This window comes from Micromys minutus, assembly GCF_963924665.1.
Source record: "Micromys minutus genome assembly, chromosome: 1".
In the NCBI taxonomy this organism is placed as follows: Eukaryota; Metazoa; Chordata; class Mammalia; order Rodentia; family Muridae; genus Micromys; species Micromys minutus.
In genome coordinates, this window is record NC_137969.1 from 33,772,531 (window position 1) to 33,798,979 (window position 26,449).

Here is a 26,449-nt window from a genome sequence, read left to right on the forward strand (position 1 = left end):
AAATTGATTACCTTTGTAAAACATCTATGTCAAATAATAAGGAATACTTTGAACTGAAAATGAGGTCTTACAGTTCCAGAACCTGGTGGAATGTTAGAATCCTTCTCATATATTTTGTTTTATTAAACTCTGACATTTTTCATTCTGTTCTAGATGTTTGGATTCTATGAGACTATTTTAAAAGGGAGGCTTGCAACAGCAGACCGACTCATTCTATTTAACACAGGGTTTATACATCCAAACTGCAAAGGCATGTCTGCACCTGGAGCCCATACATTTGCCTACAGGATTCACTTTCACGTTGTTTTAGAGAAATCTGACCCTTCTGTTCCTTGGGCTCCTTTGAAATTTTAGTCCCTGAAACCCCTGGTCAGTGTGCCTACAGCAAAGGAGAGTCAACACTAGATGGCACTCTTCTCCTCCTTATGATCTTGGATTTGTTGTTCGCCTTGCACACTCATGAGCTGGAGAAACACTATGTACACAGCACCTAGATACTGCGAATTGTTCTGATAACATACCCAACTGCCCTTTGTGATTGCTTCTCGAAAACCCATGTCTTAGTCTGCTTCTTTCAACACATGGCCATCTGCATAGCTTTGTGTGTGTATATGTGTGTATGTGTAAGAGACAGGAGTTTGTAAAATGTACCTATTGTAATAAAAATACACCTCTTGATAGAGTTACATGTGGACAATCATCGAATAAAGATTTCTTTTAAAATAAAACTCATAGACCAGTTTTCATTCAGTGAATAATTCTCAGCTCACATTCTTGTGTCTAATTTCATTCCTTGGGTATGTGCTGAGTGAATCACAATCATTCAAATCCTCCAAGCCTTCATCTTCAGTGGGGATAACAGTACTTATCTTATTAGATTGATTGGAGAATTACATAATGAAGCCTATCATGTCCAGGTGTCCTCTGGCAAGTCAGGATAAAACAGTGGGCATGTTACTTGCCAGGCAGGGTTCCCATCAGTCCCTCTTAAAAATACATTTATTGCTTTCTGTGGTCCTATAACATGCACCTTACAATTACCATTTAGCTGTCTGAGAAACAAAGTCACACAGTGATGTACTAACATATCCCAAGATGTATGGCTAGCATATATGCACTGTGTTATTATTCTCAGTTATTGTCAACACTGTTTTGATGTGTAGTGGGAAGAATGTTGCAGCTTTTCTTGGAGATCTTGCTGGGAATCGGTAGTGTTTGTTATCTTTCAAAGGAGAGAACTCCCTAAGATCTAACAAAACCTCCTGACCTTGACCAGTGTTGAAGATACAGCTTTTCCTCAGTAGGATTCAGTCGGAAGTAATTAGCCACATAAAGAGAAAGTATAACCTCTCCCTGTGGGCTTGCTTGCTCTCTGTTTCAGTCTCTGGGGCCCTCTCCATGTGTCTTCCCCCGTGGAAAGGGTCAGACCAGGAATGCATTGACAAATTCATAGCCCTCTGCATTTTTAAAGGAATCAAACTCATGATGGTGTTTATTATGAGTCAGAAGTTCAGGAAGAGAGTGGACATGCTGAGCATGAACTAGTTGTTGGACAGGCAATGAGACTAAGACCCTAGAAGTGTGGCCAGGACCATAGGGACCTGGATCTCTATGAATGTTTTTGTAGTAGATTACCGGGACGGTATACCATGCCTTTCTTATTAGTGAATTTTGGCTACAGACATCATGATGGCACAGATAGTGCATTTATCCAAGGTATGCTCAAAGCCTCTTTAGCTAGAATCTACCAAGAATGGACAGATGTGGTCATCGCTCTTCAGAGATGAGACATTCTCAAAGCCTGGGTGGTGAGCCCTGTGTCTGTCAACTACAGAGCCTGTGCTCTTTTCATAGAGCAACACTGCTCATGACTGAATATCTGACTTCTGGGGTGTGGCTAAAGCTCTCTTCCTAGATGAATGCTCCTTGATATAAACTGGAGGTCCTTAGTTCAGCCATTCCTAAGTGTCTTCCAGGTCTCCAAATGCAGTCAAAGGCTTTATTGTCCCTAGCACATCGCAGGTCCTGCTGTCTTGGCTTATTTTCTTTCTCCCTTCACCATATTATTGTTGATTTTAGACTCAGCTCTGGGTTTAAACATGTCAAGCTTGGTCTTCCACCTCTAACTAAATATTGGCACCAATACGTCACAACTTAGTGCCTTAGTGACATGGTATATCAGAAGCCCCGGGGGACATACATTCAGTGTATGGTTTTTATAGCTGAGTTTCCAAACACCCTAACTACATCACATTCTTTAAATGTGTGACTCTTTGGGGTTTTTTGGTTTGGTTTGGTGTTTTGAGTTTTTGTTTGTTTGTTTGTTTGTTTGTCTTGATATTTCTAAGGCTATGGCACTGTGAATTGCAAACTCAAGTTGATTTAAGCATAGATTCTATTTTTCTGTCCCTTTTCCACCTCATATGCTTGGTGAATTTGACCATTCCTGTTTGCATGTGTAGCTGCTGCAGGTTCATGGTCTCATTTTGACTAGATTTACATCCTCTGGAGTGGAGGCTACCAATTATATTATAGAATCGCATGCAGTCGAAGAGTCACACTAATTAAATGAATGACCAATGAGACATGGGATGTATTTGGCATGTGTTATTACCTCATGGGTGATTGAGACAAAAGAAGTGCAAACAAGTATAATTTGTGAAGAAATGTAAAATATATGTATTTCCCTTATCTTGATTCCTAAAAGGTGTTTCTGATGCTTCTGCAAGATACCAACAAAAAGTCTTATATCACTGCAGACAACAAATTAGAGCCTCAGAATGAGAGACCTGTAGGACCCTCTCCTCATCACTGTAAGTTATGTAGCCTTCTGCATTTCTCTTTATGGCAAAAGGCTACCAACCTCATTTAACATTTTTTTTTTTTTTTTTTAAGGAAGAATAGCAAATGCCTCATGATGAGGTAGATGTGGGTGTTCTAACCATTCTGAGGAAAGTTACATCATAGTTGGCTTATATCTTTTCTGAGAAATATGACTTTTTTATCTGAAATTTCTTAGTATATAATTAGCATACTGTACTATGCTTATCTGTGTTTACCATAACCAAATACAGACAAAAGCTACACAAGTCCATGGCATATATATGAGGGGTAGCTGTATGCTACTAAAAATAGCTTACATGGCTCATGGGAGCACCAAAGATGAGACTTGTGTTCATAAGCCTGTGTCCTAGACTTTGCACACAGCCTTGTATTTGACCATCCTTGCTCACATGTATTGCTGCTGCAGCTTCATGGTCTTATTTTGGGTAGATTTATATCCTGTGGGGCTTCTTTGGGCAAGTAGCAGCAGCTGGGCAGAAGCCAGGCTTGGTTTTTATATGGTGGACTGTGGTTCTAGTTCAGTGTACTTCCTGTCACATGCTAGCAACAAGTCCCCAGTACACATGGAGCCTGGGTCTAGAGATATAAACAGTGACACCTCTTCAGAAACTTCAGAGACAGACCCTCATACCCCAGGATAAATCACAAGAATTAAAACTGATGTGGTAATTGAATATCAAAATCTCCTCAACACTGTATAAATGTTGCCAATGCCTGTTTTTTCTTCTCCTTCTCTCGGTAATATCAGGTATAAGACACATACATTGGTTGTCAAAAATTGTTATTCAGTTAGTTTTTAACTATGGTGTTAGTTTCCATTTCTCTAATGTTTATGTCAAACATCTCTACTGTTCACAATGTACTATTGAGATATAATATTATACAATTTAATGTCTTGGTATTCATGTGTATCCACTACTACACTCAATCTTGGACTGTTCTTATTAATACTTCAAACAGAACATAATGTCACTTATTCATCACTCTGCAGGATTTCTATCACTCCAGCTTTAAGCATTGTCTGAGACCAGCTTGGTCAAACAACAGGTTCCCTGGGGCCAGAGCAAGGATTGAAAGAAAAAAGCCACAGTCAAAAATTGTAACATGACTTCTGCCTGTCTTGAGGCTGAAGAGAAGTCTTGTTTATTTAATGGTTTTTAAACCACTTTAATTACATGCAGAAGGATAACATCAGTTCTGAGTCAGAGAACAATCAAGTTAACAATCAAAAATCCTGTAAACATCTTTCTGGAGGCCAGGTGTGAAGATCAGGGACAAAAGCAGGTCCCAAGAGACAAAGAGACAACCACACCTACATCTGCTGAACCTGCTCTGAGCTTCAAATGCAAATATACTGCCCTGGGCTTCAATTCTAAGTGCTCTGACCTGAGCTTCAAATGTTCTTAATCTGGGCCAGTTCCCTGAGTATAGGGCCAGAGTCATATTCCTGCCTTGACCAGCTTCTGGTGAAGTAAGACTTCCCACTATCAACTGTCCAGAAGTGCCAAAAATGCTCTCCACAAAGCATATGCCTTAACATTCCGTATTAGCCTGCTGTTGACATTGTGTATGGATGAAAGATATAGCTTGTCCTTGTGACCAGCTTCTATGAACACATTGTTCTTTCAGTTGCCAAGGAAAATTTCTATTGCATGTGTGTAGCCCCACATTTATCAGTTGATGAAAACTTGGGTTGTTTCTATTTTTTCTTTTGCCATTAGAACATGCCTCTAAAACTAATGTTTTGTGAGTATGTGCTTTTAAGTAGATACCTATGAACAAAATTGCTGGATCACATGCTTACCAGTTGAGAAAGACTCTTATCTGTCTGTATTTTTACCAGCAGCATTAAGACTCCAATCCCTCCTCTACTCACCAATACACTGACTACTAATGCTGGGCATTTCTTCATGCACTTATTGGTTGTTTAGTAAAATAGTTGAAGAAATGACTGTTAAAATTGATCACATCAATATATTATTTATTCTTTGATAATTTCATTTATACATGTATACAATGTATCTTAATCATATCTACCTCATATTTTCGCTCTTTCTCCTGTCCCCCAATATATCTCTAACTTCATGCCATCTACAATTAAAAATAATAACCCATTGAGTTCAATTAGTATCAACCTTATGCTTATGAGTATGGGGAAATGCATTGAATCTTGGCAACCTAATTCTCCACCCCTGAATTAGCTGATTTTCCTTTCTTCAGCAGCCATTGATTGCCAAAAGCTCTTTAGCTGGAAGTGGGGCCTTGTAGCTCCCTCCTCAGCCATACCAGAAAAGTGATTGGTTAGATCTATAACAGCAATATCACTATTGCACAAGAGACCCATCAGTTCTGTAAATTCAGTATCATAGTGTGCAAGGTCCAGTGCTGGGTAAAACTATTACTACCTTTTCCCTCCTGTAACCTGCATAGTCCCTTCTGACTCTATGATAACCAGAACAGAAAAATTTTCTAAGTGCATTCCAGCTTGAATTCACTATGCCCTGAAACTAAAGGGGGTTTCTGCAGCAACAGGGTTTTATCACTTAGTTAAGGTGTAAAACAAGAGCAATGACAAAAAGCTGTGTTCCTTTGCAGAAATTCTGGGGCCATCCCGATCAGTAACTTGAAGAACGGTCTCCGTAATTGGTACTGATATTGTAGGGCCCCCTTTCAGGGACCCCCACTCGAGTCTCGGGACACAGGGTCACCCAATGAAATGTGAGAGATTTTCTTGTTGCAAAAATATGAGGTAGTTTAATGGCGGAGCTCTGGGCCAATACGTATCTCACACAGGAGGCAGAGGAATCATCCCTGAGACTTGAAAGCTAGGGGTTTTTATAGGGAGAGGGTGGGGGGCTGGGAAGAATTAGGGGGAGTACAAAGTTCACCCAACACCCACAGAATGTCTATGTGTCAGCAGAACGGTACATGCAGTCAGGAAGTCAGGAGACTGGTGGAGCCGATGCTTATCTAAGTCAGAAAGACTTGTGGTTAACATATAACTTTTAAATAGACTCAGGAGGTGCTCAATTGATGGATGACTTAGTTGTAAATGACAGCCTGGACAAGCTTCTGCATTCCTATTGTATCTTTATGGTCAGTTAACCTGGCCTCAGGGATGTTTTAACAATGGGCTTAGCTGGACATGCCTGGATTTGTTTTACAACATTCTCAGTCCTAGGCCTTTAAGCTTACAAACTACCCTTTTTGCCCCAACTTACATGAGTTTTCAGACCTTGAATTTAACTTCCTTTCAATATTCCATTCAATATTCAATTCCACTCAGGTCTGATGAGAATAACATTGTCCATCCATGAACTACCACCATTCAAACACTTTTTATAACTATTTTTTTTTTAAATTAGCTCACAAAATAGTGGGATTATTTACATCTTAGGTTTGTTTTGCTTGTGTCCTCAAATTAGTTTTCAAGTGGTTTTAAGCTGTTGTTGGCTTGTGAGAGTTCTTCCTATATTTATGGCTATAGTTCATGTAGGTTCTGCTATTGTGTGAGTGGAGTCACTTATTTGTGACTACCATGTTCATTTGTTCAATAGTTTATGTACATCTTCCTTTAATTCCAACTCTCCTTGGCTTTATTGTTTTGTCAATGGATTTTTCTGCCCATTACTGAATGTTATATTGATGTTTCTTACTGTCACTATGGAAATGTCTATTTTCTCTTTTTTTTTTTTTTTTGGTTGGTGGTTGGTTTATATATTTATGGGATCTGTTGCTTGATTCTTATGTTTGTAATTGTTACATCCACTATGATTAAATTCTTTGTATAAAAATTTTAGTAGAATGTTTTCTCTCTCTCTCTCTCTCTCTCTCTCTCTCTCTCTCTCTCTCTCTCTCTCTCTCTCTCTCTCTTTCTCTCTCTCTCTCTCTCTCAATGCTGCCCCCACTCTTAGGCACCCCCTCACAGAGTCCTTCTCCCAATATCCCTTCCTCTCACCTCTGATAGAATGAGGTGCTCCTAGTTATCCCTATTCCCTGGCACATATCAAGTCTCTATTGGATTAGGCATGTTATCCCCCCTCACTGAATCCAGACAAGGTCATCCTCTGCTACATATATGCCAGGGGCCTCATTACAGTCTGTGTATGTTCTTTGATTGATGGTTCAGTTTCTGAGAGCTCCCATAAGTCCTATTTTGTTGACACTATTGGTCTTCCTCTAGGGTTCCTATCCCCATCCAGGGCCTTCAATCCTTCCTGAAACACTTCTATAATGGTCCCTGACTTCCATTTGATGTTTAGTTGTGGGTACCTGCATCTGTTTCAGCTGCTGAGTAGAGCCTCACAGAGGACAGTTATACTAGGCTCCTGTCTGTAAGCATAACAGAGTATCATAAATAGAATTAGAGATTGGTGCTTGCCCATGGGCTGGGTCTCAAGTTGGGTCAGTTAGTAGTTGGCCATTCTTTCAGTCTCTGTTCCATCTTTGTACCTGCTTTTTTTTTTTCTTTTTTAAAGACAAGACAGATTTTGGGTTGAAACTTTTGTAGGTGTCCTTATTCTTTTTTACACTGGGGGTCCTGCATGGCTACAGGATGTGGTCTCTTCAGTTTCCATAGCCCCACTATTAGGTATTCTGGCTATGGTTACCTTATTAACTCCTCCACCATTCTAGGTCTTTGGGATGTCCTAGACAGTCCTACCACCCCCTCACTCCTAGCAGCTGCATATTTTCATTCATTTTCCTGGCCATCTGGGCCTCTCTTCTCTTTCTTCCCACATCTGATCCTGCCCCTCCCCTTCTTCTCCCACCCATATTCCTCTCTCCCTCTTCCTCCCATAACTATTTTGTTCCCTCTTCTAAGCGAGGCTCAAGCATCCTCACTTAGGCCTTCCTTCTTGTTTAACTTCTTTGGGTCTGTGGGGTGTATTCTGCTTCTTCTGTACTTTATTGCTAATATCTACTTGTCAGTGGATACTCAGGATGGTATACTCTAGTACCATTCATTTGAGTGCAAGGTTTATTTCAATCTTCTTGTATTTGTTGAGGCTTGCTTTGTGCTTTGTTTTTGCTATGGGGGGGCATAACTGTATGTAACTTGTTCCTTTTATCTTGTAACTATTTTCTATTCATTATTCTTCCTAAGATATTAATGTAGCCATCCCTATTTTCTTTTGGTTACTCTTGGTACCACATATATTTTTCTATTATTTCACTGTTTCTTTATATGTCTCCTAAGCTTGAAATTTGTTTTATTTAGACAGAATATAGTTGAAGCCTACCTTTTAGTCAGGTTATTTACTCTGTGTCTTTTGAAATATTCATCCACATGTATTTAATATAATTTCAGCATAGCTGTAGTTACTTAGCACATTGGTTCTTATATTATGTGTCATAAGAATTTCTACCCCCTTTTTTGTTCATTACTAACTCATATTTACTTTTTGTAGTAACATATTTTTCTGTTTTAATCTTGATTTGTATGTATTTTATGCATTTAAGCTGTTTGCCAATGGGATTTTGATTGTCTTGATTAGGGTTTTATTACTGTAAACAGACTCCATGACCAAGGCAACTTTTATAAGGACATTTAATTGGGGCCGGCTTACAGACTCAGATGTTCAGTTCAGTATCATCAAGGCGGGAACATGGCAGCATCCAGGGGGAGCTGAGAGTTCTATATTTTCATCTGAAGGCTGCTAGTGGAAGACTGACTTTCAAACAGGGAGGGTCTTAAGCCAACACTTGCAGTGATTCACCTATTCTAACAAGACCGCACTTTCTAATATTGCCACTCCCTGGCTCAAGCATATACAAACCATTACATTCCACTCCATGACCCCCATAGACTTGTTCAAATATATGAGTCTATGAGGAACATACCTAAACATAGTATAATGCAAAATACATTTAGCCCACATAGTCTATTGAAATCTGAACAATGTTAAAAGCCCAAAGTTCAAAGTCTCTTCTCAGATTCTTCCAATCACTTAACTGTAATCCTCAAAGCAAGACAGGAAACCAGCTGGGCAAACTCCAAGCTTTGTTTCTCCATGGATGCTGTCAAAGTAGTCTTCAGATCTAACTCCTTTTTCCTCTTTGTTGACTACAACAAATTCCTTTCTTCTGGGCTGATTGAACCCCCTGTTAGCAGCTTTCCTCAGAAGATAGACCACAGCATTATGAATATCTTGGGGTCTCCAAAGAACTTCAGTGTAACAGCTTCTTGTTTCAATGTCTGGGATACACACGTGATGTTCTGGGCTCCTCCAATGGGCTGGCCTCATTTCTCTAGCTCTGCCCTCTGTAGCACTCTAAGCTCAAGTTGATCCACTCCACTGCCACTGTTGATCTTGGTGATCATCCCATGGCACCGGCATCTTCAATATGCTTTCCATTGTAACTAGGCATCACTAATAGCCTCTTATAGGCTGTCCTTGTGGTGACAAACCTCAAATCCTTTGCATGGCTCCTTCTGTCCTGGGCTGTCAGCTACAAATGAGGCTGTAGTTTAGACACCGATCAAGGATTTCCATCATACCTGCATATTGAATCCCAGGAACAACTAAGCTATGCAATATTTCAGTCGCACTCAGGAGGAGGTGGTGGTGGACAGGGTCTGAGAATCTGTGAATCATTTAGCTTTTTGTTGTTACAACATGCTGAATGTAACTTTGTCACTGAGCCCATTATATTTACCAGTCACGTGAATTTTCTGTTTAATAATGCTGTTGCTTTAACTTTACTTGTGATACACACACACACACACACACACACACACACAGATATATATATATATATATATATATATATATATATATATATATATACATACTGCTTTAAGTTTAGTTTTCCTGACATGACTACTGACTGCATACATTTTATAGCTAATGGCCAAGACCTTTGCCATACTACTGGAAGATACAGATCTGTGTATTACCCAGGTGAGGCTAAGCAGTGCTAGAGACACCACAGGTTCCTCCAGGATCCCCTTAAGCCAGATGACTCCCTTGAGGATGTTTTCATTACTTTAGGACTAATGCACTTACAACACAAACAAACAGATGATCAAAGTAAAAATTTTTTATATAAGCAATGGAGTAGCCAGATTTTTCCAACCCCTTTTTTTTGGGGGGGGGGGGGATTCATATTATTCCAATTCAATTTAACATCATTATAATGTATATCATAGTTTGTCTCTATGCCTTGTTGTTCCTATAACTTCCTAAAATGTGCATACCTGTTAAATGCTTTCAGTTTTTGCTATTTTGATCTAAAGATTTAAAAATTTAAGAATTAGTTTTTTAAGATACATTAATTACTTTCATATGTAACAGTTATTTAAAGAAATATGACAGGAGTATAAATATTGTTATTAGACAAACACACAATACAAATGCATCTCCATAAACATTTCACTATAATAACACATCCATTTACAAATGATTACACATTTCTAACCTGGGGAAATATTAGGGAAAAATCTGTATTAAATATATTAAAAATGAAATGTGTGCTAAAAACTAATGCCACATGAAATGTGAAAACATGGTGTCTGAATTTAAAGGCACGGTGTTCAGGAAACAGAATCATTTTCATTTTTAGTATTGATATGTTATAAAAACATAGCTCATTATTTAAATTACAAATTTTTGGCCTAGAACATAATTTAAAATTCCATTTAAGTCTTTTTTTGCTAATTAAGAAATTAGTTCAAGCCATGGTAAATCAAATTTGGTTTGAGATAACCTATGTTTGCCAGCTTTTACTGCAATCAATAAAATCTTCACATAAAACTCAGTATGAGTCATATTTATGTTCCTCAGTAGGTATGCCTTTATAAGAAGATTAAGTCAGGATGCTAGAGAGAATATTGGAATCTTCTATATAGGCTGATTTAGTGAACTTTGTCCCCTTTTGTAAGATCTAGACAAGATGAACTCAATTCTTAGAATAACTATTAGGAAAGGCCCTCTCTTCTACTGGCGTGGTGATAGATGACTTCTGTTGACAACTGCTTCAGGCTACACCTGTCTGCATGAGTCCCTTTCTTCTGCACAAGCTGTATATCTTCCAAGGGCCAGGTCTCAAGTAACTCACTGCTCAAAAAGATTGATGAAGGCAAAATAAAATATAAAATATATACTTCTAAATCACAGGGAGCCAGCAGCTCTATGGAAATGTGTTTTGAAGACTGGGGCCTTGGTATCCAGAAAAACATAGTGTTACTAGGTCTACACAGTGGAGTAGAATTCACCTTTTAATGGCAAAAGAATGTATTTTCTTTTTCTTTGCCTAAGTGTATCAGACTTGATTCTGGGGTCCTTCATATACTCATGCTTTCTTATTTGATACTTACTGCTAATTTGTAAGTAAACTTAAGTTGAGAGTGGTCATCTGACTTGCACAAAACCTCAGTGTTTCTAACACCAAACTGTCACAACACCTGCCATGAGGTCTCTTTGGATCATCATTTTACTTTTTTTGAAATGCCTTTTTCCTAGTCCTTGTAAACTACGGCTTATGTTATACTATATTTATTAGTATATAGATACACTAATCTCCAAATCAATATGTAATACATGTTAGTAATATGTAATACATATGGAAGTATATGTATGCATGTATATATCAGTTAGTTTGCATGAAAAACAAAGTGACCTCATTTCAAAATGATGACTTGTCATTTGTTAAGCTCAGGTGACTAAGCTGAAAAATACATTATTGGGTCAGTAGGCCTGGTAGGCACCCACATTGTGTCTTTCTAAGAAGTTCCCAGACAGTGCTGTTTATGCACACATACCTCCAGGGCTCTTCCTGCTCTTCTTAAAATAACAAAATTTCGTTCTAGTCACTCTCTGCTACTCTCTAGCAGTGAACTCAACTACATTCCACCCCAATTTATATATGTTAATTCCCCCATCTTAGTTCTGAATACAAATCCTTAAAACAATTGATTATGGTTACAGTTAACCCATGTCACTTGGGTAGGTGCTCATCCAATATAATTGGTGCCCCGGCAGGAGGTGATTAAGCCATGGTATGCAAAAGAATACAAATGGAGCTTAACAAAAATAGAGGTCAAAGATACAGGGAGAAAATATCATCTGCAAGACAAGGAGAGAAGTCTCATAAAACAGTATCCCAGTAGAGAGGACCATATACTTCCTGCCTCTAACACAGGCAGAAAATATCTGTGGCCTCAGCTGCCAACCTTGCGGTCACAGCCTGAGCTTTCTAACAACCTGATTAAGCTCCTCCTGCAAGTGCCTACTCAGGTCTCTGTTATTCCCCATGATCATACTGGGAGGGCCTGTTCTGGTTTCACTGGTGACCAACATGTCATCAGCTTCATAGGGCAGCAGCAGTCCTTTTGGGGCAATAGTGACCGCTCTCTTTTAGAGGAGCATTATATTTGGACTGAGATCTTACATTTTAATTTTTTTCTAAATATTATTTCTCCTCAGTTTACTTCCTTCATTACAGTCTTCCCATCCAGCTCCATACCCCAGCCATTCCTAGACGCTCACTTTTTCCTCTTGCCAGCTTTCTCAGAGGCTCCTGTTTCAGCCTTGGCCACATTGCTTGTGTGCCTCTCTGGTTGTCTCTAAACCAGTGGTTCTAAACTGTGATTGTGACCCCCTTGGTCAAATATCAAATATCATCCATATCATGTATCTACATTATAATTTATAACAGTAGCAAAATTACCGCTATGCTGTGGCAACAAAATAATTTGGTGGTGGAGGGGTCACCACAATGTGAGCAACTGTATTAAAGAGTCACAGTGTTTGGAATGTTGAGAACCACTGCTCTACACAGCTCCATTGACACTCCACACGTCTCCTAGTTGCTGGTACCAAAGAATGTCCAAACTGATTCAGTCTGCCCATAAGTTATTTTTGTTTTGTTCTTGGTGTGGGAGTATGCCTCTACTACAGCCAGTGGGAAAGCAGTAACATCGGAGTTATTCATGAACCAAGCACTCTCTTCGTCTCCATGTCCAATTTTCTCTGAATCCCCATTGGAGCATCCTTACCACTGCTGCCAATGTTCCTTTAAATTACTTGATCTCATTATTCTTCCTTAAAGACATTTGCTAAGTTCTGTCCTCTTGATGATATGGTTCCCAATTCTACCATAGACTCCTAAGAAGATACAAAGCATGCCCTGGACCTCCTCCTTTCATGCATGGCTTTCCATTTCTTCAGCAGGACAAGCTGCCCTGGCACTCAGCATCCTCAGAACTGCTCTTCTCTCTGTCCGCAGGCTCTGTACTCTGCCTGCTCTGAGATGGTCTTTGTGTGAGTTAATTGTTCATTCTGTAAAGTGGCTCCTACTCACCAGACCAGCCGGAAACCTTTTAATAAGATGTTGTGCTCCTCTCTGACTGTCGCAGCACAAAGCAAGCTACATTTAAGTCACTGTGCTTGCGTAATAGCAGTGTCATTGCAAGACTGTAACTGTAAGACTGAAAGGGCAGGAACCTTCTCACTTGCTGCTCTTTTCTTGTGTACTGTATGCTGCTCAGTTGAATGCCTGTTTCTCCATACCTGGTCAGGTGGATGAGTAGGGGGAGAGAGAGAGAGAGAGAGAGAGAGAGAGAGAGAGAGAGAGAGAGAGAGAGAGAGAGAGAGAGAGAGAGAGAGAGATTAAAATTAAAATCAGGTGATGTAAGTAGCCCACATGACCTCTCTTTGCTCACATTAGGGTTTTAGGATGAATGACTGTATGACATCAGATGTCCCATCACCATGGCTACTGTCTTCCAAAACTGCAGTTTTTCAATGAAAGTTAAAGTCACCTGGGTATATTTTTACATCCATTTCATTCTGGGTACTTATCTTCCCTCTGCATCTCCTCATTTTTTTTTTATCCCCTCCAACTCCACCCTTGATCTCTCCCCTACACCTCCCTTTCTCTAAAAATGATTCACTGTGAAGGCTGGGTTGGCCTTTAACTTCAGGTTCTCTTGACTCAGTCTCCTGAGTACTAAGGTTAGAGCTGTGGGTACCACCACACCCGGTGGCATTTACTGTTTTATCTGCCACCCCAATTCCCTCTGATTTAAATAGTCTGTGGTCAGTATTGTAAATAGCTCTCTAGTGTTGTTTTTCTAACCCTAAAATTTGTGTGAAAGACCACAAAGCTAATGCTGAGTAAAGTTGAGGTGAATGACTACCTGTTCTGTTCAAGCAATTGCCATGGCTTTTCTCTCTTTTTTTCTTCTCTTTTTTCCCCTCTATCATTTGTATGAAGCCTCATCCTCTCATTGAGACCTGAGATCGCATTTAAATTTTTAGCTCAATAGCTTGTCAGGAGCGTTTTACATAAAATCCCTCTTCTTTTTTTCTCCCTCGATGTAATCCTCTGTATTTCCTTCCTAATTGCTACCACTTCTACAGATGGAAAGCAATTTTGGCAGTGATTAATTTGAAGGGTCTGCAACCTCTCCTTTGCTTTTTAAGACAATCCTGTTTGCACAGCCTGTCCCAGGAAGGTCTGCTGTAATCTACTACCTCTTCAAAGAGCTGCTCCGAATTCTGTGTGTGTCTCTCAGGCTTCACCACGGTGTGAAATCCACAGGACTGTCTTTTCCTCTTTGTCCACATTTCCTTGAACTTCAAAACTCTCCATCCCTGCAAGCAAGGTGGGGAGGGAACATGGACGCTGCCAATTATACATGCCAAAGAAGGTTTGTTTTCCAAGTTAGTTAAGACCAGCAGAGAGTTAGCAGCAGGGTGCTTTGCAGTAAAGAGGCTGCCAAAATAAAATGGAATTGAAATAGACTTGGGCAGGATAATCGCTGGTGGCAGGTGCCAGGAAGCAGGGACTTCTATCAGGGGCAGTGGGAAGTAGAAAGGAGTGTGAAGCTGTAATTCTTGTCACTATGCAGATCGGAGCTGCCACAGAAAACTCCCAGGCTGGTGATGAATAGTTCCAATCCTCATTTTCTGAGTTGGAATATCATCTTTGTGTGAAATATTTGACAAGGGTGTGCTTTGCTCATGGAAAGTGTAGCCATTGCCTCAAAGTAATGGCTGGGCATCTTGGATAATTCAGGAGGAGACTAGCTTGAGGCAACCTTTCCTGACATCTCTCTCTCCAGGAAGCTGTGATTAACATGTCCACAAAGGTTTCATCAATTCTTCTCTAACTTTCAAGTCCTTGCTGGAGCCACGATGAACAGGGTGCCTGACCTGGCTTCCAGTGTAGTACTTGTGAATAGAACTATGTCAGATTTTGGAGTTTTTCAAATATACAAAAAGGGAAGTCAGGGGTATAAGATCCCAAGTCTAAACATGAAATTTGTTGATGTTTCAGCACATATAAACATATAAACTACAGGTAATTTTATGTAGTATTTGAATATATTTATTCATGAAATAAAATTTCATATTTCATAATTTTCCACATGTACTTGGGACATAAAAGTTCTGTGCTGAAAGCAGTGTGGATTTTGAAGATTATCCTATTCTGTCTTCTTTATAGCTCCTTAAATCTCGTCTTCTCCCTAGTAAACAGAAGTGCCCAGGGACGTTGTAAGCAGTCGTATTTATTTCTTTAGAGCATAGTAGAAAAGCATGACTTTGCTTTGTCAAATATTTAGCCTTTATTTTCCCTTGTACTCTAGGAAAAACAAATAACCTGAAATAGAGCCTCTGTTACTGACTTGAAGGCATCGTCTCTTGATACTGTTCTTGAAATGGAGCCCCTGTTGCTGACTTGAAGGCATCTTCTATTGTGTTCTTGAGATGGAGCCTTTGTTACTGACTTGAAGGCATCTTCTCTTAATTGAGTTTTTCATCCTCATCCTTGCTTAAGTCCCACATGACTCACTGTTTTTACCTGAATTCAAAACGCTGGTCCATAATACTTACAAGGTGAAACCTGTGGAGGCCAACCTTAAAAGCTCTTGACGCGTGGCCCTTGAGTAAAATAGCACATTGTTCACAGAAAAGGTTCAATTAGTCATAGTACTACATACCGTGCATGAATCCTGTAAGCAAGATTAACAATTCAGAGAATGGGATTAAGAGGTCAAAGGACCGGGAGAGGAGGTGATGCATCATCCATGGAGCCAGGAATGAACGTAGGAGAGAGGGGAACTTTGGCTCGGGAAGGTGATGAGGATGAGAAATCCTCCTTTGATGACTGGCCGTCTATTCATGCTTCAGACTTCAGACTTTCTCACTGGTGGAGAGTGTCCTGAAAGCTGAGAATAAGATGAAATCAGTCACCTCTCTCTAGGACCATCAAGACGGAGACGCATGAGCATGGTGAGGGCAGCAAGGGTGTGGACACAGAGTGCAGACTGAAGAGAGGCTTTAGAAGTAGAGTTTTATTTTCCCTTTGGCTATGTTTATTGACTATCATGTGTCTCAGATGCTTCATCAAGGGGTCCTGTTTGAATTAGCAGAAAAACTTTATTTAAGGCACTTAGTGATTTTTCAGAAATTCAGAGGATATACAGCAGGATACATGCAGCGATCTATATAGTGCACACTGCCTCCTACATGTGATTAGAATGGGGGCTTGCAGCATGGGGGAATCATGACTGGGTACTGCAGGGTACTGCAGCGGCACCCAGTACCATTTCCCTAACAATTAGTTCAAACCATGCAGGGAGCGCAGGTTAGAAATCCCAAAGTGGGACCTTTGTGAGGTGGAAGAGCTGTCTTTAGTACATTTCAGAGAACCTGGAACCCACAGCATTTCTGTGACTGCCGAGTTGTAGCAGTGTGTTTCTTTGTATGTGCGTGGCAGTATGTGATATGTATCTTTGGTCTTATGAAGGCTGAGCTGTTGTCCGTTTAAAGTAAGTTTAATCAGAGGGGTTCTAGAAGGAAACTTTTAAATCAATTTCTTTTAAAAAAATGTGGTTTGGGTAAGTGATAACCTTCCTCCATGGTGAAATTCTAATCCAGTGCTTTTCACACTTTGGCCTCAAAAAATGAAATCGGTGACAAAGCGGCTGTTGAGCAACTGGAGATGTCAGTGGCATGGCACAGAAACACTGCTCCTTTACCTACTGATATTATTTTTAATTTTAAGAACATGGCATTATCAAAGCAATATGATCTTTATCAAGATAAACAGATAAAATTTTATAGAGGTTCACTAAGATAATATTTTGAAATCACCCATGAAATTATTTAGATTATATGCAGCCTCCTCTTAGACTCTATTTCAAAGTGATAAAAATCACTAACTCATTTTGAAAGATATAGTTAGCCAAAGTTACAGATCAAATTTGTATATATCCTTATCATAATATTTATGAAATGGCTATATTTTGAGATTTATGCTGAGTTAGTAGCTATATAAGGACCATAGAAACCTTGACCTGTTTTTGGCTTTTCTTTTCTTTCTGCTTCTGGATTCCTAGTTTTCCTCTTCTTTTCTATTCTCCCTAAGTAGAAGGCACATGATTTTTTTGTTTTAGTTCAAGGGAAAATATAAGTTGTGAGCATAAGACATTTAACCATGATTTGGGCGACCTTCACGATTGAAAGTATTTTTAAAGCAGAACAAAGACTGGAGAGTAACCCATCTAAGCTTCTGCTTACAAATTCAAGAGCTGAGGGACTGCTGCTTACCACCAATGAGGAAAGAGTTCAGAGGAACCACAGTGGAATTCAGACATGCTAACACTTGGCGCTAGGACAGGTACCTCCTCCCTGAGACATTTACAGAATTCAAACCAATCTTAAAGGGAGCTAGTTACTTTATTAAAACATACTCCTTGAAGGAACATACATCCCACTGGGGTTTCCCTGGGCTCACTAGACTCATCTCTCTGGGCAGATGAGCATAGTCCAAGCATCTATGCCTTTTCATGGCCATCATGTAGAAATTCAAGGTCATGACTGCAGAAGAGAGTAACACTCATACTTCGCTGAGCAGCTTGGTCCATCTCTGCTGTGTATCATAAGATTCCTTCAGGTACTCTAGAAGTATTCCTGCTCTTTCCACCTTCCTAAGTTGTCAGTAGATATCCCCAGCACTGGCTGCATCTGGGGACAAGTACCTATGACCTGCCTGGGCCTGTGTTCTGCCGTGTTGCTTCATTTTTATCTGTGATTCCAAGGTCCCCTGAGAACTTTATTTGTACACTCAATGTAAAGACCTACAATAGAAATAAATAGAAATAAAGACTATTTTATTTCTCAGATTTTAATTTATTTCATAACTTTATCTAAATCATGTTCGACTATAAATATATGCAATCCTGAATGTCATGTTAGTTTTGGAGGTGCTGAGAATTGAACTGATTTTCATAGTCTTGAAAAGTTCTATGCTGAACTACATTATTAGCTGTCTTACTATGCTTGAGACAAAGCCTTTGTCTGTGACCTCTCACAATTCCCTGCCTTAGCTTCCAGAGTTCTGTATTATAGGCCTTAGCCCCCACATCAGCTTTGACTATGGGATTTTGAATATCCATCTCCAGTAGAACTTCTGTAATTAAATTAACAGAGAATTATCTTGTTTATATTTCATAAAAGTGTTCTGCATTTCCTCAACACGAATATCATTTTCACAAAATGAGTGTGGATAACAACACGAATGTTCAGTTGTGGAATCATTTAGAAAATTGTGAAGAAGGAATGGAAACAGCCTCAGACTTGTCACAGAAATATCAGCCCCCATGGAGGCTAAAGGAGGAGCCAGACACTGTGAAGTCGTATATGGAGATGTAATTATTTGACAAATGACAATGTTTCCCTGAAAGTAGCTACATTAAAATTTTAGATTTTCTTATTTAGTATAGATGTCTCTAATAGACTCTATTTATTCTACATGTGCTGTCTCGTGACATTTCATACTGTATGAGCTTTTCTATAAGCATATGTCTTTGTGCTCCTTGTCTTGGTTAGTGTGCTGCTGATGCTGTGAGCCTTGTGTACTCTGGTGCCATAGGACTGTTTTCCCTTTCTGCCCTGAAAATGAAATTCTTTTCTAAGTTTGTTATTAACACGGTGATATAATTTCATTTCAATTGTTTTTATTCATTCATAGACTTGAATAAAGTTGTCTTTGTGATAATTGTTAAGGGGGAAATGCATTCCACTGTTGTTCATGTTAAGTGTACTGATCCAAATCCATATTTCCCTACAGTCTGCAGTTTATAAGTACTTAGCCGATGTTACATGGGAAAAGTGCTTCACTTACTCTCATATGTGAGCTTCAGACAGAGCCCAGATATGTTGAAAGGTTTGTGTAAAATTACCTTCAGCCTTGCCGATAGGATGAATGTGAAATGTCAATGGACTTGGAAATTGGCTTTGGGGGCCCATCCTCATTTTGCAGAAATCAATATCCCCAAACTGAAAAATATGTGAAACTGTAAATATTTATTTTTAGTCCCAAACATTGAGGGTAAGAGGTGCTTAGACCTCACAGGAATGGATACAGAAAATGTGGTACATTTACACAATGGAGTACTACTCAGCTATTAAAAACAATAACTTCATGAAATTCTTAGGCAAACAGATGGAACTAGAAAACATGATCCTGATTGAGGTTACCCAATCACAAAGAAAAAACAAAAAACAAAACCAAACACCCATGTATGTACTCACAAATAAGTGGATATTTGCCCAAAAGTTCAGATTACCCAAGATACAATTCATAGACCACATGAAGCTCAAGGAGAAAGAAGACCAAAGTGTGGATTCTTTTATTCCTTCTTAGAAGGGGGAACAAAAATATTCACAGGAGAAAATATGGAAGCAACGTTTGAAGCAGAGACTGAAGGAAAGGCCATCCAGAGACGGTCCCATCTGAGGATATATCCTATATACAGCCACCAAACCCAGACAATGTTGCAGATGCCAAGAAGTGGATGTGACAGGAGCCTGATATAGCTGTCTCCTGAGAGGCTCTGCTGGAGCCTGACAAATACAGAGGCAGATGCTCTCAGCCAACCATTGAACTGGGAACAGGTCTCCAGTGGAATAGTTAGAGAAAGGACTAAAGGAACTGAAGAGGTTTGCAACTCCCTTAGAACAACAATATCAACCATTCAGACTCCCAGACCTCCCAGGGACTAAACCACCATCCAAAGAGTACACATGGAGGGACCCATGGTTCCAGCTGCATATGTAGCAGAGGATGGACTTGTTGGGCATCAATGGGAACAGAAGCCCTTGGTCCTGTCAAGGCTTCATGCCCCAGTGTAGGGAAATGTCAGGGTGGGGATGTGGGAGGGGTGGGTGGGTATGGGAGCAGCACTGTCTTAGAAGCAGGCAGATGGGGGATGGCATAGGGAATTTCTGAAGGAGAAACTGTGAAAGGAGATAATATTTGAAATGTAAATAAACATCCAATAGAAAAAAAAATTGACAAAAAGAGAGGTGCTTAGACTACAGTGTGATTTGTCCCATTAGTTGCCATGTGTTAGACAGTACGCTATTTCCAGTTTCCTGTTGATGACTTGCATACGTTCTAGCAAGCCAACTCAATATAGCCAATGGACCTCCAGCTTTGACTCAACATACCTCTGGAATTGGAAATAAGAAATTCAAGAAGACTTATGTTTACTTTACATAAGTTCTTCTTCCAGGTCTGTCCTTTTACCAGGCATGTTCATCCAGCCCCTTTTCCTTGAGCACTCAGGACTATTAGGTGTTAACCCTGTCTGCAATCTTTGTCATTTAGATGAACTGAAGAGCCAAATTACAGCCTTCTTTTACAATATATATCAATTGACTATTTTCAAATTTTCAAATTTTCACAAACTGGTACTTTATAAGTTTTGTTTTGAGCACTTCATTTTATTAATGTGAAAGCATTAAGCTGGCACCACTTCCATCCCAAATCTTCCAGAGTGTCGGTGTTGCAGGCAATATGGACATCACACATAAAGCCCACATTTTCAGCTCAGTGCTCTGCCAGGTGCTTGTATTTGAAGAGTTACAGTCATCTCTTTACTGCTCAAAAAAAGAAATCTCTGGACATTTTCCATAAGCGATTTGAGACGGTCGGAGTAAATGGAAATGCATAATTGTAGATGTAACCGGAGTCCTTGAGTATAATTGCACTCGTAAGTCAAATAAGACAATTCATAACAATTTGGTCCAGCATTTTAATTTTGTCTACTAAATTATTCATATGAACGCTTTTATAAGTTTAGCCATGAATATTTGAATGGTGGTTGACTCATAACTGTAAAGTATTTTAGCCTTTTATTTTTCCCATTTACATCCAATTAAGTTATATGAAAAATTGGAACTATTATTCTTGATAGGAGACACACCTTTCTTACTCTGACTTACGAAGGCTTTCTGAAGAACAGTTACAGTAACTGGAGGTCAATCTTGTTCCTGTTTTGATAGTTTCCTTAATATCCTAATACCCTTCATCCTGTGGAGGGAAATTATTTTAAATCTGTGTAGTTGAGGAGATTGCATTCAGAGGGATTATAATGATTTTCAAAAGTCCCACAGTGTGAGTCAGGATGGATAATGCTGGACTCATATGCATATTTTGGAAGACTTGATTTATCCCACCCCAGTATGGTGCTCACAAGACTCATCAGTGAACGAGGCTACTGGCCACATGGACCATGTGTCCCTGTATTTCTCTGTCTCTTCTTCCACACTCATCACACCAGCAGGGCAAATTTTCTGAGTAGACATTTGATGAGTTCTTTCTTTGCATCTAAACAACACTTAAAATATTTTGCCTGTTGTGCACACATATGAGAAGGTGTCTAACTTATGACTGTGGGTGGTCCGATGTGATGTCTAAAGATAAAGGTATATTTGTGGAGTATGACTCCATATATAATCATATAGTGATTGTGTGAGTGAAAAAAAATGTCACAGGACCTGTCTGGAACCCTTCTTGGAGCAAAGCAGAACAAGCCATCCAACAGAGCTCCTTAGTCAAAAGCCAGCAAATTCCTCAAGCCATCGTCCCAAAATTCCCATCCAGAAATTCAGGAAGCATATGACCTGATGACCTCTCAGAACTTTGATCTCCAGTTGGTTCATGTGTGTAGCTGTTGTGGTGCAACTGCGTGTAATACTGCAAATAGATAATGTTCAGCATCACAGAAGTGAAAATGTCATGCTTAGACCTTTTCTAGGACGAATGGCCCCTCTATTGGCTGAGGTACATCTGGGCCACCATTGATAATGCATTAAATATTACCACAGCCAGACTCAGCAGCAGGGAAGTCAGAATGAGCACATTCATTTGTCTGAGATTCAGATGGCTTTCTGAAATGATGCCAGGAAGCTGGCATTTTTAAAGTTTCCAGATAAATCTATTGTTTAGCCTCACTTAAAGTCTTGTGCTTGGGGCTCTGTGCTTTCCAGCCTGCTTGTATAGAATATGTAGGACTAACCAGGGAGCACCTTTGAGAGGCATCTAGAGTTCTGGGTTAGAGGGCTGTCCTGGCCTTTCTCTCTGACCACTGTTCACTTCCTATCCTGCTGCACGATAGAAAGACACCCTGTATTCTAATACATCAGAGTGAATTAGGACATAGGCCATATAGATCAGCATCTCCTACTTTGGTGCTTTGCTTTCAAGCTCTCTCCTTCCTATCCAGAAATGCTTTTCTATCTGGATTCTAGTACCATGTTTCATGGTGTTGTATTATTTCTTTATATGTTTATACTAACCCATCTGTTATGTGTGCTTTTTGGGGGGTAGCAAAATAACCCATACCTGCTATGTAAAGGGTCATCACTTAATACCCTAAAGATTTTCATACTTTCTTGCTTCAGCAGTACTGGTCTACTGAATCTGGTCTATCACAAATAATTGATCCTTCAAAAGTGGTTTGTGTTTTACTTTACTATAGAGTTAATTTGCTGTTCCTTTGCAAATTGCCTTTTACTTTGGTGCTTGTGAACAGGTCAACCAGTTACTACTGCCATTCTCTGATGTCACCACTTCTATTGCAAAATGCTTCACACTAGGTTTGTTTTGCTTGAAGAACCTTAGATCCTGGGAAAAAATGCTCATGGGGGTGAATGAGCAGGCCCACTCTTCCCACAGGACCAGGTTGAAACCTCAGCCCTAGGGTTGCCTTTTGTTCTCCAATAGCAGTCTTGTCAGGAAGCTGTGGCCCACTTCCCTGGGGCGAGTATACAGAGAATATCTGGATGATTATAGATACTCTCCATTGAGGAATACTTGTAGAACCACACGTAACTGGTTCACAGCTCAGATTTTCAGAGTCTACTTGCCAAGTTGTGTTGTCCTGGAGGCTGTCCACAAAGTAAGGAGGGAGGGGCAGGGTTACTGAGGGCATGGAACTTTTGGCATCTGTCCCTGGAGCAGAGGTCCTGCCTTCAGGATGGAGAGAAGCTCTCTTCTCTGTAGGTGAAGGTGGAAGGCACAGGAGGAGCTGTGGCAGGTGGCATGAGGGGATCAGGTGCCATGGTCCTTTCTGATATCCAGCACATCCTCACAATTCATAGCTTTCCCAGGAAGGACTCAGATTAAGGGCAGAAGGAATCAATAGGAGGGATGGAGGGGAGGAAACGGGTGCTGAAGAGAGAGCAGCTCTTCCGTACTCCTCTTCTCAGCCAGCTCAGTCAGAGGGATGGGCTGGACGTGTAGAACTTTAGACACTTCAGAATTCACTGATACTTCAAGCTTCATTTCAATAAGCACACGACAGGAGTGGTCTTTTCCCATTGGCTTCAGTCAGAAGCAATGTCAGAGGAAACACAGTAGTACTTGGCTCCTATGTTTAGGGTCTCCAGCTATAGTACAGTCTACAGAAGAAGGATCCAGGAAGCCCAGAAGTGGTTGTCTGGATGTTATTCTTTCCTATGAGTAGTATAAAGCTATTCTTTACAAATATGGTCCAGGGTCCCTATAGAATAAAAGGAGAGATTCATCAGAAATAGTGAAGGAGTGAGCAGCTTCATCCAGCTGCATCCTGCTTACTTTGTCTACCTTTTGTCCCCTATAGGGGGGTCTCCTGTGAGGACTCCACCGGTACAGGCCCTGCCTGAGCCAATGGGTGGCTGCCAGCTACTTCTGGGACAAGCAATGGCACTCCTGAGGAAGCGACTACTGCATACACGTCGAGCCTGGAAAAGCACCACCTCAGATCTGTTGTTGCCTGTGTTCTTTGTGGCCTTGGCCATGGGCTTGTTTATGGTGCAGCCTCTGGCCGTCAAGTACCCTCCACTCAAACTTACACCTGGCCATTATGAGACAGCAGAAACTTACTTCTTCAGGTAAGAAAATCTTTTTCTATTTTTTTTTCTATTGATTAGAAGCTACTTTATGGCTGTTGTTGCTGAAGCCTGAGTTGATGATGCCATACAACAATGACATCAAGTTTTCTAATACCAGATTTATCTTTCTAATACCAGATTACAATTCTCATATATGGGAGTGAGGGTATAGCTAACAAGTAGAAAACTCACCTTACCTTGTTAAGTCTCCAGCTTTGGTTCCTTGCCCCTCCCCAACTAACATTGTGTTTTGAGGCCAGAACACAAGTATAATCTGAGAGGTTCTTTAGAGGGTTGACTTACAGCAGCTGACAGGCCTGGTTCTAACCACTAAACCATTGGCTCCTTCTCATACAGCCAAGAACCTCATTTTTAAGAGGACATGAGGCGAAAGGTCTGACATACCCCAGCAGCCGGTAGCAATATATCTAGCAATATAGCTAGATAGGTTCTCAACATTTTAACATATTAGAAAACTATACACGTGGATATTTTACAAATGCCCACACTACTATTTTTAGGAGAAAATCCTAATCCAACTCCCAACTGCACATCTGTCCTAACCAGACACTACATAGACCAGGCTGATTTGGATCAGGATCTTTATCATTTTCAGGTCTGCAGGACAGATTTGTTGATAGAACACTTGAGGGGAATATGTTAATCTACAGACCTTTTTCAGAGGGTGCAACTTGTAGTTAAGACACAGAATGTGGCACTTAGGAAATGACACAACACCTCTACCTCAGCTTGCCTGCTTTCTTTCCAGAGTCACCTTCAACATCCTTGTCACAGCCCATTCTCTTCAGGACTAATCAAGTCCCATGGGGTCATATCTTAGGATAGAGCTCACATGACCTGATCACCTTCCATTTGGTCCTCTTCCAAAAGCAACACCATCTCAGCTCTGTATACACGCTGCACTGTCTCTACACCCTCACTGTTCAGCCTCTTCGGTTGGTCCCATACTTTGGCTATAGTGGACAGTCTACAGTAAGCATTGATGTGCCAGTAACTCTGTGATACTTTAACTTGGAGATCTTTGAGGAAACCCAGAAGACATGGAACTGACAGAACAATTCTTGTATTTGTCTCATTGAGTTTTCATTTATTTTAAACATGAATCAACTTCACTTTTTACAAAATGCTCACTAGGGTTTCTCTGGAAATAGGGTAAGTTGGCCAGCTGTGTCTTCTTTTTAATATTTTACAATACTTTTTTTTAAATTTTGGAGGTCACAATTTAAATTTAATATTTTATACTTCTTAAGTTTTTTTTTTTTTAAATCATGGAGATCACAATTTACAGTTTTACTTTTCCTACCCTGCCTCCAAACCTCCTCATATATCCCTCCCTGCTCTCTTTAATCCATGGCCTCTTTTTCATTGCATGCATATGTATATTTGTATATGCCTATATATTCCTGAACATAGCCAGTTCAGTCCATGACATACACCTATATATTCCTGCACATAGCCAATTCAGTTCATATGATGTCACTTGTGTGTATGTTTTCAGCCTGTTTGGCACTAGATAATCGGTTGATGTGATCTCCCCTACAGAAGACAACCTCTCTGGTGCACAATGTTCCTCGGATGACTATAGATGTTTGTATGAGGCTGAAGCCCCATTCTTAATATATCTGGATAACTGTCATTCCAAATTCCAAAGTGGCTAGACTAGCTTGCATCCTTACTAGCAGTGCTTAAGGGCTCTCTTTTGTTCCCAGTCTGGACAGCATTTGTTGTTATTTGTTTTCTTAATGACTGTCATTCTAACTATGATAAAATGGAATCTCAGTTTAGGTTTTTATTTCTCTGATGGCTAGCAAAGTTGAACATTTTTCTTGTTTATTGATCACTTATATTTCATCTTTTGAGAGCTGCCTGCCCACCGAATGAACATGTGTATTGATTGGTTGTTTATTTCCTGGTTTGGGGTTGAGCTCTTTGAATAGTATAGATATTAATGCCCTGTCAGATGAATAGCTGGCCAGTCTTTTCTCCCATTATGTTGTCCCCTTCCTTTTCTGTGCAGAAGTTTCCAAATCTCATGAGACCCTATTTGTCAGTTGCTGACATAATTTTCTGAGCTAACAAAATCACTTTCAGAAAGTTCTTGCCTTTGCTTGGGTCTTGAAGAGTTTCCACCCAGCCTCCCAGCAGTTGGACAGTTTCTGGTTTTATATTAATATATTTGATCTGTTTGGGGTAACATTTACCAGGTAACTGTTAGAGAGACACTTTTATTCTTCTACATATGGATATCCAATGTCCCCAGTATTATTTGTTAAAGAAGCTACATTTTTCCAATGTATATTGTATGCTTTTCTGCATATGTTTGCCATTAATATATAGGGTGGCTACTGATTTTTATGTCAGTCTCCCACTTGCCAAAAGCACCTATGAATCTTAAGAGTCTCCAGGGTGAC

At 40.0% G+C, this 26,449-nt stretch overlaps 1 protein-coding gene across 1 annotated transcript in view; it reads left to right on the forward strand.

The window, feature by feature from the left end:
• Nucleotides 1–26,449, forward strand: part of ABCA13 (ATP binding cassette subfamily A member 13) — a gene marked incomplete at both ends in the record, with an annotated part of 453,164 nt that overhangs the window by 273,757 nt on the left and 152,958 nt on the right. The window contains 2 exons of the mRNA XM_080920446.1: nucleotides 2,708–2,813; nucleotides 23,747–24,017. Coding sequence (XP_080776572.1) covers nucleotides 2,708–2,813; nucleotides 23,747–24,017 — 377 coding nt within the window. The remainder of the gene's footprint in view (nucleotides 1–2,707; nucleotides 2,814–23,746; nucleotides 24,018–26,449) is intronic.